At 40.7% G+C, this 15,437-nt stretch overlaps 1 protein-coding gene across 1 annotated transcript; it reads left to right on the forward strand.

Annotated features, from left to right (window-relative positions):
- The first annotated feature begins 3,951 nt into the window (after positions 1-3,951).
- Positions 3,952-15,195, forward strand: VPS51 (VPS51 subunit of GARP complex). Its single transcript, XM_072421381.1, has 10 exons — positions 3,952-4,426; positions 6,271-6,400; positions 6,521-6,667; positions 8,161-8,380; positions 11,152-11,860; positions 12,353-12,568; positions 13,068-13,286; positions 13,419-13,540; positions 14,299-14,386; positions 14,839-15,195. The coding sequence occupies exons 1-10, from the start codon at positions 4,274-4,276 to the stop codon at positions 15,097-15,099; spliced, it is 2,265 nt and encodes a 754-aa protein (XP_072277482.1). The 5' UTR covers positions 3,952-4,273; the 3' UTR covers positions 15,100-15,195.
- Positions 15,196-15,437: the final 242 nt, after the last annotated feature.

Here is a 15,437-nt window from a genome sequence, read left to right on the forward strand (position 1 = left end):
AATAGTTTAAGACAGGTAAAAGGCCAGTCATTGGCATGTCATGTGTTCTTCCTCTTTCATAAATTACTAACCATACCTTTTACACTCTGAGGTCTATTTATAAAGCAGTGAATCTGACATTCCCTGAAACATTACCTGGTGGAGAATCTTCATGCAGTTCAATGATTCAAGTAATTGATTTGTCACAATGGAAATGTTTTAGTGAATGTCAGAATAACTGCTTTTTAAATATACACCTATGTCTCCAAGGAGGCTGCCAACTTGGTAGAGGTAGGACTTTGGTTGAATGTGTCGGTGGCTCCAACATAGACAATAGTGATCGGCATAGCAGTGATGTCCCCAAATCTTCCACAACCAGAAGTCAGACAGCAATGCCTGGGACCTTACAATGCAGATACTTTATGCCTACATTATACGTAGGAGTGCTTTATGTGCAATCACATGCCAGGAAGTGTTCTGCTTTTTTTTAGGAGCAATTAAACAAAAGATTAATTTTCAGGCTTCTGCTTAAAAACATTTTAGATGTTTCCAAGAAGCAAATATACTGTGCTACTCTTTGAGCATGTTTTCTGGGTCCTGTAGTATTCAGCCAAGCAGGTAATGATTTCAAGAGTTTGAGGATTGGAAGTTACTTAGTGTAGACTTCACTATTGCTGACTGCTTTCTGAGAGACTGGCTGTCTCTTTAGTACTTTTATTCACCAAAATAAAATAATTTTTTTTCTTCAAAAACACATTTCCTGCTATATCCATTGTCATTTTAATGGTTTAGTAGTCCCCTCATTAAACATGGAAAAGTTTTAAAGAAACATAAAAGAATTAGGATTTTCATTATTGGGCTGCAGTTGGCATACTTACACCACAACTGTACTGATTGGATTGCTAAAAACAATCCTACCCCTGGGACCCTCAAACATGTCATATTTACACTCCACAGAGATTTTTGTTGTGCAACCTCTGACAGGTGAAGTGAATACCATTACCACTTGTCATAGGCATGTGATGTATATAAGAAATAAATTGAACAGCCAGTTCTTACATTTTAAATACTGAAAGTAGGTAATACTGGCAAGCTTAAGAATATGAGCAACTTTGAATGCTGAATGACTCCTCCAGAATGATTTATCCTGTGCGTTCCTTGTATGAAGTGTTAAATACCTACCAGAGGTTGATCATTAAAGAATGAACGGTGAACTTGTAATGAGCACAAGTGTCCAAGACTCATTGGTGTGTGTGGTGGAGGGCGTACTTGATTTAGTCTGCTCTGATCCTTGCAGCACAAATTTGAAAAATGAAATTTTGAGAATTAATCCCCTATGAGAAAAGGACATCAGAACACACAGTGCATTGCAGTTTGCTGCAAAGCTGCAGCTTGGTCAAAGCATCAGCACTGACTTCTTTCCCCCACAAAAAGCATCTTCAAAGGGAAGGGGAGCTTCTGAAATTCACCATAGACCAATAGCAAAAGGTTTCTGTGTCAAAGTAATCATGTTTTCTCAGGTAATTTGGTTAGGTGCATGTGAATAGTTTTCCACTTATGGATCTGCTGCAAACTTCTTGATCCCAGAGACCACAGGACACCTTCAGAACTCTTGTGACCCTCAATTGGTCAGCTGTTTTTGTGTCACAGGGAAGACCAAAGCAATATTAGGCAGGTGGTTTAATAGTTGGAATGATCACTGTATATGAACCCTGTACATAACCATTAATGGCATTTCTGCTTGAAAAACGTATTCCTGCAAATGGGAACTTAGGCTACGATTGCATGATTACACCAAAAATATTTACTTAAGGATTACCTTTCATTGCTCTGAGTGTCAACAAGCATGAAAGTATACACTATAATAAGTCCACTTCCCCATTCCATCCAAAAATGTAAAAATTTGTATGGAGTTTCACTTTAAATCTCTCCAACATAATCCTATACAAACTATGTTTCTGTAACATTTCATGAATCCCATGCACACCAGAAATCAGGCTAAAAGGGTCAATGTCAGAACAGGAAACCCAAAAGAAGCAGAGATGTCAGTACAGTAAACTCAATGGACTAAACTGTTGTACAGAAATGTCATGGTAGTTGGGTGGGAGGAAGGAATGTCAATGTAGGTTTACAGGACATTATTATTCCAGTGGGTCTAGAGAACATGTTAAAACATCGAGGAATGGAGGCTCCCCAAGTCCAACTCGTGTCTAGGAGCAGACAGATTATAGTACTATATTATGTAAAAGAAGACATACTGGGGAAAAGAAGGGTGTAAATACCTTTGTTACCTATTCTACTAAATAACATTTCATTCCTAAGAAATCCTTTACCAAGTCCACCAATGTCTATAAAAATCAGTCTCTTCAGTCCCTCGTAGTTTTTACTGGTTCCTCAGTCAGACCTCCATTTTACTAATGTCTCCTGTAATGACGTGTAATGATATCATCAGGGGCACCAAGTCTGAGCTGCTGGGGACCCAGGAGTTTGACATTTCGTTTCTTGTGGACAGTGCATCCATTAGGCTGGGTTTACACCCGGTCATTGCAGTGCACTGCATAAAGGGGCATTTTTCCATCATTATGTGTGTTGTGTTAAGACAACTTATTAAAAACAGCAACGCACTGCGCCAAACATAATAGAGGCCAGCATTATTATTTCTGAGCAGTTTGTAGTGTTACCATCCGTTGTGGTGCACTGCATGTGTTTTGAACCATTGTATTATTAATTTTATCTTGTAGTGCAAAGTAAATACCAATGTATTTAGAGGAGTAATCAAGGCTTCCTTTTAATTACTAATATTTATGATAATATAAATTTAATGATATTGTATTTTATTCAATATATTTTGAAACCAATAGAGTTGAAAAAATTTAGAGATGATACACATTTTCACAGGTGGTCTAATGATAATTTTAAAACACCTAGGTGTCAATTTATAAAGAAGTGAATCTGACATTCACCAAATATTCTCTGGTGGAGAATCCGGGCTCATGTGTTTTTATGGCAGATATTGATGGTCCATCAGAGAATGTTTGGTGAATGTCAGGTGCACTTCTTTATAAATAGACCCCTAAGTGTTATTTTACAATGCCTAATTCTAACCCCTATAAAACACTACATTTATTTTTTACATGCAAACTATTTTAAAATCAATTTGGTAAAAATGGTATAAAATATCCGATAAAAATGAGGCTAAACATTGAGAAAGAAGTGATTTCTGTTTTCAGGTTTGGGCCATGCTGTATTACTAAAATGCAAACGTTATAAGTTGCTCCTCACTGCAATGTATCTGTTTATATTTTACACTGAATATGTTACATGATAATCTCCATTGTCAAATTGATAGTAAAGCTTTGTACACTCTTGCAATATCCATTCCTTATCGTTTCCAGCCACAAAGAGAGATAGATGAATGAACCAGTGCTGTACACAGACAGCTGTTCCATGGAGAGGGGAGGGGGAAGAATGAGCTGTTCTCCATCCACATGTATTGTGGTGGTTCTCCATTGGTCGTCCATGGATCCGTTAAGAATATTTTATACCCAATGATTGTAATGGATTGCTGTGCTTACTCTATGCAATGCAGGCTGATCATGGCTGGTGGGTGGGGCCAGCAGGGTACTGAAAACCTCACAGCACCCTACCTACATGCTTCTCTCAGGATGATGCAGTGACTGAACTGGTGCTTGGGAGGGGATATACCTAGGTCGGACCTATTTGCATGTAGATGGACCCAGGTATTGTCCAAATATCATTTTGAGCCACCATAATTGGAAGGCCTGAAATCCAGTGAATGAAGGGGGCGGGAAGGGAAGGGTTGGATAATGCTTTAGGCCCTGCAGCCAGGAGTGGACCGTATATGATTTACTGCAGCTTCTAATGCATACCGTTGGAAGTTGTGTGCAGTGATATCACAGTAAACTATTCCAGTACGGGAGAGGGGAGTCGGGACAACTGTGCAAGGTAAGTAGGAAGAGAGGTAGGTAAGAGAGCAACTACAAACCCCGACAAATGTCATTCTCCCCAATGCAGATTATTCCTCAATTCCTGTCTGCTTTAGGAACAGGAAGTGAGGAACACATAGCTCCCATTGATAGTCCCTGATACTGTAAAGAAACACAATTGTCATGCTAGGGCGACACCTGCCGTTGACGTTAGAAGAAGCGCAGAGTAAGCTAAATCAGTCGGGCGGAGACGCAGAACATTCAGGCATGCGCAATGCGAAAGGGAGACTAAATCAATGGGCGGGCCCAGTGTGCCTGGGATCAATCCATAACAAAACACCGGAACAATGGAGGAAGAGGATGCGGGAAGGAGAAGAAAAGCTCACGGAATGTTGAAGCTTTACTACGGTATAACAGAGGAAGGGAAGAGCGGGGAACGGCTGCTGGATCCGACCGATATCAATGGCGTTCACTTCAATCCAGAAATGTATCTGACTAAGGTATGACGTCATATCCGCCTTTCACAGCTGAGGGTCCCAAATCAACCCTCTCCCCATTCCTGTGTTACAGATGGGTTTGTGGTGTAAATACAGTGCTGGGTACATCATTGTCACCTCTTCTAAATTCACCATAATGCACCGAACAGGCCGAACTATGTGTAAACAATGTCTGCTTAGATATAGTGTGTTCTGTCAGCGGCACTGTGTAGGTAATGGGCAAGTGAAGAAAGATGACCCCCATATATTAGCAGGGAAGGAGATTGGAGTCACATTACTTGTCGGATATAGAGCACACGCCATAGGTGACCAGTGAAGAGTCAGAACAATTCAGAGCCATTCTCAGCACTGCATTGGGTGTCCTTGTTACTATGCCTGACCCCTCAGTCATTATTGTGTTATTGCAGATAGAGAGTAAAGCTACGTACACACGTCAGATTTTTATCGCCCGATAATCGGCATCGGCCAATTATCGGGCGAAAATCTGCCGTGTGTACAGTCGGTGTCGTCCATCGTCCGGACGACCGACCTGCCGGATCCACGGACGATGGACGACAGCCGATCGTAATGAAAGTGAAGGGGAGAGCGCGCAGCAGGGTGCCGCTCCGTCGCTCTCCCCCTCCCCTCTCCATAGAGCATGAACGGTGCTGTATGTACAGCACCGTTCATGCATCGTGCACTCCCTTGTCGTTGGAAAGGATCGTGAAAGATCCTTTCCAACGACAAAAATTGGCAGTGTTTAGGCAGCTTAAGACTTCTGTAATGGAGCTGGGAGGTGCAGAGATATGAGGGCCAAACCCCACATTATTGCATTACATGTTTCATGCGTTGAACTAAGTCAGTGCTGCTCCAACACTATATATTATAGTTTGCTGCATTGTAAAAAAAACACTCAATGTACCATTCCTTGACAGTTCTGATATGTTGGTAGACCTCTCAAAGGAGTGGGCTACCATAAAACCTGACAGGTAAAGTGAAACTAAACCCAAAATAATTGCAGAAGGTGGAGGTGATGTCCCTTTCACAATAAAATAAACTTCCCTGATGGCAATTTTTAAAACACATTTACCTGTCTTTTTTTCCATTCCGTCATGGGTGCTATCATCTTCACTTCTAGATTGTCGATCTACAGCTATCTTGATTGGCTTGGCTGAGATGAGGTAACCCCCATATACATGTACATGGGAGTTGATTTATTCCTAGCAAATCCTGGCATACTTCACAGAACTGCTCATGTTCAGCTTAGCATACTCAGAAAAAGATTACCAACAGGCATGTTTTATTGTCGACACGCTAGGTCCCAGGTTTGAATCTTGGCCAGGGCACTAGCTGAATGGAGTTTGCATGTTCTCCCAGTGTTTGTGTGGGTTTTCTCCCACATTCCAAAAACATACAGTTAGACCAATTGGCTTCTCCCCCAAATGATTGACCTTAGACTGTATTATTGTCATATGACTATGGTAGGGACATTAGATCGTGAGCCCCTTTGAGTTAGTTACATGACTATGGATTTTGTACAGTGCTGGGTAATATGTCAGCTCTATATAAATACTGTTTAATAATAATAATGGGACATTACTTTCCCCTCTGCAATAAACAACCTACCTGATTGCTATTTTTTTTTTGTGAAATTATAGCTCAGCTTTAAACTCGCATATGTTTCCGCAACACACAAAAATGGCAGATTGTAATAGGCCCTGAGAGATATCAGATGCTAATTACGACTACACTTTCCAGCATTTTTTCTACCTCTTGTACAGGCTGTTCATTTAACACTTTCACTCAGATGTCTTTTTATATTTGTACAATTACTTGGAGTCCTGACATTTCTATTTTTCTGTCCACAGCTGAGGAAAGAGAGCTCTCTAGCACAGCTGATGGATGTTGAAACTGATATGGTTCGTCAGATCCGAGCGTTGGACAGTGACATGCAGACCTTGGTGTATGAGAATTATAACAAGTTCATATCAGCCACAGGTAAAGGATGTGCTGATATTTTTTTGTGTAATACCTTCTCTAGGGTTTATTTCTACAAATGGTTTGTATAACAAATATTCAGAAGATGTAATGATCACGTGTCATCATCCAATCCCTCAGATACCATTCGCAAAATGAAAAATGATTTTAAAAAGATGGAGGATGAGATGGATGGTCTGGCAGCTAACATGGCAGTGATTACAGAATTTAGTGCCCGCATCAGCAGCACCCTGCAGGAGAGACACCAACATATTACCAAGCTCAGTGGTGAGTGACCGAAACATAAATCCATCCTTGCTGTGTATCATTAGACCCAGAGGACATGTATGGTTATCAGGGGTCTAACATGGTGCAGCTATACTCAGGGCTTGTTCACATGAATGATTTTGCAGCAGTTGGGAAAGTGGTTTTATGGAGTCTACTGCTCAACAAACAAGATGAATGAGTGTTTGAAGAAGGGCTGTTGGATTAGAGTCTGACGTTATTACTGTGTACCCAGAGTTTGAATCTGCAAAAATGTTGTGACTCCGACTCCACATCCCTGGTTTGAGGAGACATCTAGCAGGCATTGTGGTTCTGTCTTCTCATAGTCGCCAACCAATTCAATAGATTTTGATTGGAAATTATTTTTAATAGCCTGCTAAGCATTTTGTAAATAGTCTTTAATGATTTGGAAGCGTTTGTGAGAAAGAAGTGACATGGATCCACTTTTTATGCCTGTTCAAGACAATCTCAATGTTATGGCTATGTTTAACCATAGAGATTTTGAGGTGTTTGATGGAGATTTTGACAGCTATTTTTCAAACACCACTGATTGCCAAGTACAGTGGTACCTCAGTTTACGACAGTATCCTGTTACAGAACTTTCACGTTATGAAACCGAAAGGAGCTTCCAGATACAAAACTACAACGTTACAACATTGTAACATTACAACAATGTTACATCTTGCCTCATCTTGTATCGGCTCGTCCTGCCTTGTCTCCTCTCGGCTCGTCCTGCCTTGTCTCCTCTCGGCTCGTCCTGCCTTGTCTCCTCTCGGCTCGTCCTGCCTTGTCTCCTTACTGTGTGTGCTTGTATACTGTACACCAAAGGGTCCTCAATAAAGGTAAAGTTTTTCTTGATTTCTCTATGTAATATGATTTTCTATATGTTAAATAGTACAGTAGTGGAAATAGAGCACCTAGTAAGCAGCAAGATCTCTGTGAACAAGCCCATCATTCTGAAGGTGTTTGATCCAGCTTCCATTAACCTTCCAAGTACTGTGTAACCTAACAGCAATGATAACCTGACTGAGTTTCTAGCGCTTCTTCACACTACTAACAAAAATGCTTGTATTGTTTGTTGGTGACATTTCTCTCACATTTTGGCTTGTCAAGCGGACGAAAAATGTAAAAAAAAAATCCCCCAAGAGGGACACAAACAGCAGCAAAACCTGTGAGTGGATCTAGTCCTTCCCTACTCTTTCCAAAACAAAGATCTTGGTTGTAGTTGGGGTTTAAACAGGGATTATAAAGGGAAAACCTTTAAAGAAAAAGAGGTATAGTTCACTATTAGTCATCAAATCCATTTTTATCTTATCTCTAAGCGTTCAGATGCAGGCATATTACCACATTTTTAGCATTATATAAAGGGGTGGCTGACACTTTTATATATTGAGAAAATCTGGTTGTGTTTTTTAATTTTTTGGCGGGAGGACACCTCCCGTTCCATATTTACTAGCTGATGAACTGTGTGCTCCTGTGTTAAATCTGCCATACAGGTGTGCACACTCTCCTGCGCAAGCTGCAGTTCCTGTTTGAACTCCCTGCCCGACTGAAAAAGTGCATTGAAATGAGTGCTTTTGCCCAGGCTGTGTCGTATCATGCCAAAGCCCGAAGTGTCCTCCAGCAGTACCAGCACATGCCTTCCTTCCATGGCATCCAGACCGATTGCCAGGCCATCATGGCAGGCTTGGCAGACACACTACATCAGAGATTCAGGTAATGTCTTTTCCTGTTAGGCTTTACCAGTATGACAGTTAGATTGTTGTTGGATTGGTTTCAGTGGGGTTATTAAGGAGAATTTCTGCGGGCAGTCATGCTGATCTCATAGGTTTTAGCACTTTGTTTGAGTTACTGTTCCATTAAAAGTAAGCAGATCAGAAACTTTGACCTTCCAGTTAGCTTCTAAATATCCTTCATTAGCTTCTCAATAGGTTTTTGTCTTATGTGACACTTTCACGCTTTCTACTGATTGGAAACTTATTGTATGGTAATGGGCTGCAGTGTTCTCCCCAGAAATTTTTTTTCAGCCGGGTGGGGCTAGACACAGCAAATTTAGACCTCCCAGTTATTTATGCCACAGGTATCCAGTAACCCCTATTACTGTGTCAGTGTTCTACCTACCCCCTATACTTTGTTCCAACTTTCTAATGACTGGCTTGTTAGAATGTACAATTTTTCCATTTTTTTATATTATGCTCCAACACTCCAGTTCAGCCTAACTTCAAATGTGGCCTCCTAGCGCTATATCTGCATAACACAAAACTTTTGTGAAAAAAATTCTCACTTGATCTGTCCACAAACTACCCAGAGAGTCCCACTCTTCCCTCTTCTTTCAGATGCTCTCCGTTCCATCCAGTGCTGATCTCATTGGGCATGCGTGAGATTGAGCACTTTTTTTTACATTTTAGGAAAGGCCCTGATGAACCCTTTTATATAATAATAAAATGGGGTGATGCTTTAAGAGCATGATGCATGTAAGGACAGCCATTGCCCCCCCACCCCCACCTCCATCACTGCCTATATTCTATGGACAAAACAAAAACTGCCTGTGAAATTTAGCTGTGTGTGTGTAAAGTTTGCTTGTCAAATGCTGCAGCCTAACAACTCACTGTTTTCAATCTTTTAGATCTCCTAAATTGTTGGTTTTAATTACCTTACATTTTTATGGTACACAGTGGACTTCCATAGCTACTAATACCCCCAGGGGCCACTTGCATAGCAAGGAGCATTGGGGTGGGGCCCCTAAATTTTTTTACCTACCTAAATTTGGTTTTCAGTGTTGGAAGTGGGCAGTATTGTGTAACAGCGCAGTGTGTTTGCCATAATAATGAAATTTTATTTGGGGGGAGGTGGGGTTAGCCAAAGGTGTTCCCACACTGCACCTACATTTTCTACAGTTTTGTACACCCCACCATTCTAGGGAAATTGGGATACAAAGAAGAGAAACAGACAGGGTAACATAACATGAGAGTTATAGATTTGTGACAGGTAGGTAATATTAGGACCCCATCCCAATGCTCCTTTCCATGTAAGTGGTCCCAGGGGTCCCCAATTTGCATTTTCAATTAAGGACTCCTAGGCACACTTGCTTTTGAAGCAGGAACCCCAATATTGTATTTTCACAAGCTTTTACATTTCTGATCCCTATATCTTCAACTTTTTAAAAGCTGATTGTGGTTACTATTACCTATGAGTGTTCCCTGTGCATCCTGAAAAATTCAAGCCATTATGACATATGGTTTAGGAGATATGGATGCTTATACACAGGGATCTGTAACGCAGAATGACATGCAGCATTTACACACACACAGACTGCTCTGATGAGGTTATTACACACGCCCACTAGGCGGATACATTGTTACAAAATGTTTTTTTTTTTTTTTTCTTTTCTCAATAGAAGACTCCGCACAGCTATGAGATGGGGGAAGGACAGCCTGTGTCCTGATCTCATCCTAGCTGTGCTGTGCTTTTCTCGCCCTGCCTCGCTCTTAGCAGCATTCAGCTCTTATAAGCGGAGAAAGGAGCGAGCAGCCTCTCCATTGTCGGTTCAGAGCTGCTGCTAAGTGCCGGGCCCCCCAAAAAACGGGCTGGGGAGAACTATGGGCTGGGTGACAGTTCTTGTACAAAATAATACTAATAATGTTTTATATATTCTACAATCATGTTAAAAAATTGTTTTTACTTGAAAAGTGCTAATTTGCTAAATCCTAAAGCCCCCCTGACTTTCCCAGCAGTTTTGGAGACTATAATATGTTACAGGGGCTGTCTCTTCAAAACTTTTATCTCTCTGCAAGACTTTGAGATGTGCCAGTTGCTGTTTTCCACCTTATGTAGTCCCACATGCCAGCCTCTAGGTCAGTGTTTCCCAACCTTTCTTAGTCGCGGCACATATTTTACAATTAGAAAAATCCCACGGAACACCACCAAAAAGTCAGACACGTAAATTAGCTACCTGCTGCCATCTAGTGGAAGAGTTTTTTTTGGTTCTGCCTATCACTATACATCGCTGGTATAGACAAATGAAGACAAATTTTTTGCAGTAAATAAATCATTTTGGGACCAATTAACTGAAATTGGATAATTTCCCACGTACACCCGAAGATCTCTCAAGGCACACTAGTGTGCAGCGGAACAGCGGTTGAAAAACACTGCTCTAGGTTACTAATATGTCCCAGCAGCACTTCAGGAATGCATTTGTCACTAGTAAACCCCCAATGGTGGGGACAAAGGCATCCAATACACCCAAAAGTGGTCATGCATCGTGCTTACAGTGTATTTGCTACAAAACAACAAATGCTAGATGTACAGTATACTGTTTATATATGACCAACAAACCACCCATACTAATAGTGCTGCTACGTAGTCAGTACACTGTGAATTCAATGTGTAAAATGCCTGAAATTATAAACACAAGACCTCAATCTTATTGTTGACTTTGCTTTTTATGTATCTGTATTGTTTACTAATATCATGATCCTCTTTTTCAGGGATCAGTCCTCTTCCCCTCTGGACCTATCTGAATGCATTGAATTGCTCTTGAGTCTGGAGGAGCCAGCTCACCTGCTTTGTGATGAGTTTCTAGCTCATGGACGTGGACGCTTAGCTGCTCACCTTTCTGATCTAGAGGGGGCAAGTGACATTTTGGAATTTGTTGACCGGGGCTGTGGTGGCTTTATCAGTGATGCCTGTCTCCTAGCAGCTTCTTACCAGAGTCTGTTCTGTAAAGAACCAAGTTGCACAGCTCAGATGGCTGAGCAGAAGCTTACCACATTCCTAGATGAGCTCAGTGAAGGCTACTTCGAGTTAGTTGAGAAGAGGCTGCGAGAGGAAAAGAGTCCAGGAGACAACTCGCTTTTAGTTCGGGCACTGGACAGATTCCACCGACGGCTCCAGGCACCATCTAAGTTAGTGCCAGGGTGCAATTTTAATAGAAGAGGTACAGAGATTGTGGTTAGAGTGGCACAAGAACGCCTGGCTCAGTACTTACAAGCATTAAAAAACTTCTTCCAGGGTTGTTTAACTGACGTACGACAGGCGCTAGCAGCTCCAAGAACACCTGGGAAAGAGGCACCAGCATTGGGGGAACTACTGGCCATGCTCTCTGGCTCTGTTTTAAATCAAATTAAATCTGTGTTGGCTTCTGTTCACCTGTTCACAGCTAAAGATGTGGCTTTTTCAGACAAACCATACTTTAAGGTGAGCACAGTCACTGAATCTTGTGTTAATCTCCAGCATTCGATTTGTGAAATCTTTTATTTTCCTCTATATCCCCGTTAGGGAGAGTTCCTCTTACTTCCTGTTTTGGAGATCAATCAGTGAAACACAATGCTAAATACTGATCAGCAAAACATTAAAACCACTGATGGATACAGTGCATTGATTAATTCTTTCGGGGCCTGCCAGGGAGTGGGATATGATAAATAGCAAGTGTGAGGTTTCACAGAAAACTTTCAGAGGTCTGGAGTTGTCCATACCTGGACCACCAGGGCATCCACACAAATCTAACAGGTGGTTTTAATTCCTGGAGTGATCGTTGGTAATCACAATTAAATCCCAGAAAGTTGTATTCCTTTCTTAGTTCAAAATTAAAAAATATACTTTGGTTCAAGGGTAAATATATCTAGCATATTGTGGTACTCCTTTTCTAGCTTCTCACATTCTAACAGTTCTTCACTTTTCTCTTGGCAGGGTGAGTTCTGTAGTCAGGGTGTTCGGGAAGGACTGATTGTAGCTTTCATCAAGTCTGTGTGTCAGACAGGCCGACAATTCTGCGACTCTCCGGGTGAGAAGGGTGCCAGCACACCACCGCTGCTCTTGTTGCTTCTCTCTCGCCTCTGCTTGGACTATGAGACCTCAACCATCAGCTACATACTGACCTTAACGGATGAACAGTTTCTGGGCCAGGTAAAAGCAGACAAATGCATGATGTAGATATAACTTTTAATGCAGTTATTTTGTCTAAAAATGAGCTGCAGTGACCACATGATATGGAACCACTTTTATTCGTTTCCTGTCAGAGCTGTCATGGAAAGTAAAACTAGTAGCTCTTAAGCAGGGTGGTGTGGATAAATATACCCTCCGCTATGGGCATTATGCAGGGAGAGGGTTATTTACAGACTGAAGGTAGAAAGCAGTTCACTCATTTTGGAGAGTTTCTTTTTAGTAATAAGCGTAGCAGCACCTGCATTTTTTTGGTTGGTATCTGTAGTTTATAAACCACTATTTTGATGGAGTAATTAGTACAGATAACAGTGTCAGAGCTTACAATTTGTTGATACTAGGAGGATTTATTTTAGATGTTATTTACATTAAACCCAAACATTTGTGCTGTGAACTTTTCTATTGTTTTCCAGAATCTTCTTTATGCTGTTTCTTTTGTTATGGATGCCATTTGTTTTGTTAGGACCATTCTTCAGTCACTCCTGTCAGTACTCTTTGCTCACTGGCTCGCTCCACTGCTCAGACCCTTCTTAATCAGTATGTGAAGTCTCAGGGTCTTGTTGTTTCTCAAATGCTGCGCAAGAGTGTGGAGACTCGGGACTGGGTGACTACCATAGAACCACGGAATGTCCGAGCAGTGATGAAGAGAGTGGTGGAAGATATTACCAGTGTGGATGTACAGGTACAAGTCAACCAGTGTTTATGATATTAGTGTGCTGTTATGTCCCTCTAGTGTTGCACTAATATTAACACAATGCTTTGATCCTTATATACACCAATGGTTTTACATACACATCTTTATTTGTCTTTACAGGTTGGCCTACTTTATGAAGAAGGAGTAAGGAAAGCACATAGTAGTGATTCCAGTAAACGCACCTTCTCTGTGTATAGTAGCTCACGTCTGCAGGGAAGATATGCACAGAGCTACACCCCCAGGTGAATATAGGAGTTAAAAAAAAAAAAAAAACTGTATTTTGTGTCTTCTTTAAAATCAGCAGCACTTTAATATCCACTCCACTTGAACTACATTGTCCCAAATCTGTTCATTCTCTGCTACTTTGTTAGCCACATGTGTGGCTGTTAACTCCCCTCCCATTTACCAGCATTGGCACTTGAAGAGGGGCTGCTTAGGCGCAGAAAATAAATCTGCAATCCTGTGTTTAAAAGCCAAGTCCATGTTTTAGAGCTTACACGCGGCTCATTACTCGCTGTATTCCAATGGAGTACCAGGGGTATTAGGAGAAAAGGTTCGTGTCTATAGTACATGTTAACTTTCCAGTATTCTGTTTGTGTATTTTTTGTATAATTCTGTATTTTGTGTCATGACTACCTAGTGCCTTAGCTTAACCTTGTTAACATTACTTTATTGAGTAGGCTTGATTGTCTCAATGAATCAGTTTACAACTCAGCCATCATATATATGTCACCTTTGCTGTCTATGAAACCTATTTTTTACACTGCGACCTAAATATTTACCTGGGCTCTTGTCTTGTATTTTTTATCTGAATTTCAGTTTTTGTTACATTACCCTGTGTTTTACTTTTAAAGCAATGAACATCCACACTAAGCCATTCTTCGGTTTATTTTGTGTATTATATTGTACCCATGTTGTAAATAATGTATGATGTAGTTGAATTTTTCTGTATATATGTTACTTTTCAAAGGTATTAATTTGTTAAGTTTGTTTTACTTAGTGCCCCCCTGGACACCAGCCTTCTGAGTAATATCCAAAAATTATTTTCAGAGAGAATAGATATCTTCAGTACTGTGCAGTTTAACAAGGTAAAACTGTTCTTGTCTTGTCAGTATTGTGAATTTGCCTTATTGTATACTGTGCCCTTATCTGCCTGTGTTATATATGGCTACTATAAAATATAATCATGAAAAGGCGTATTATATGTTTATGGCTAGGGTGCACACCAGAAAAAAGTTTAACCAAAATGCAGCATCAGCCTGCAATGTCCATTTTATAATTTCTTAATGTACTTTAGAGAAGAAGTGAGGCTGTTTGTTAGGTTGCTCATTTTTATTGTGAGCCAACAAAGTGCAGCAGCACACTAACAATGGGTGGGAGAACTGATGGTAAATTTATTCAGAAAACTAAATGTGAGGGAAGATATTTCTAGTTACATACACACATTTTTGTTGCTCGCTATTTGCCTGGCATTGCAGTCCATGGTTCTGACAAAAAGTTTTAGGATTTCCAACCAAAGGTCTTATTTGGCTTGTTTCAGGTTTCTATTCTTACTGGTATTATAAAGATCAGCCTGAAGACATTCCTGGAGTGTGTTCGCCTACGCACATTTGGCCGGTTTGGTCTGCAGCAGATACAAGTTGATTGTCACTACCTGCAGTTGTACTTGTGGAGATTTGTCAGCGATGAAAATCTAGTCCATTGCCTGTTAGATGAAGTTGTGTGCAGTGCAGCCCATCGGTGCTTGGATCCTTTGCCCATGGAGCAAAGTGTAATAGAAGTCATCTGTGAGAGAGGCTAAACTTGATGATAATGTTTTACTGTAATGTACATATTGTGTACACATCTTTGTGATCTGTATATACAAGCATGGAATAAACTGATATAATACTCATAATGGTGGACCGTGTATGACCTCAAGTGTTCAGTAAAACAGAAATGTTCCTGTGTTAGGATAGCATAATTATATGATACGTCTAAATGTACAATAAAAGAATACACTCTGAAAACTGCAGGACAGTTCCAACCTTCACTTCTAGCATAATCCTTGGGTGGTTTGAGCCATACTTAGTTTTCCTTATTTATAAACCTCATTATATGTAAACTGTACCTTTGCAGGGACAGTAAAAATGAATTGAC

The sequence above is a fragment of the Pyxicephalus adspersus genome, chromosome 9 (assembly GCF_032062135.1).
Source record: "Pyxicephalus adspersus chromosome 9, UCB_Pads_2.0, whole genome shotgun sequence".
In the NCBI taxonomy this organism is placed as follows: Eukaryota; Metazoa; Chordata; class Amphibia; order Anura; family Pyxicephalidae; genus Pyxicephalus; species Pyxicephalus adspersus.

Excerpts from the sequence above, each read along its gene's own strand:
- VPS51 (XM_072421381.1), top strand. The coding sequence starts at position 4,274 with ATGGAGGAAGAGGATGCGGGAAGGAGAAGAAAAGCTCACGGAATGTTG. Across the intron at positions 6,668-8,160 it reads ACATATTACCAAGCTCAGTG|GTGTGCACACTCTCCTGCGC; the intron begins GTGAGTGACCGA and ends TCTGCCATACAG. Across the intron at positions 13,541-14,298 it reads GCACAGAGCTACACCCCCAG|TGCCCCCCTGGACACCAGCC; the intron begins GTGAATATAGGA and ends TGTTTTACTTAG.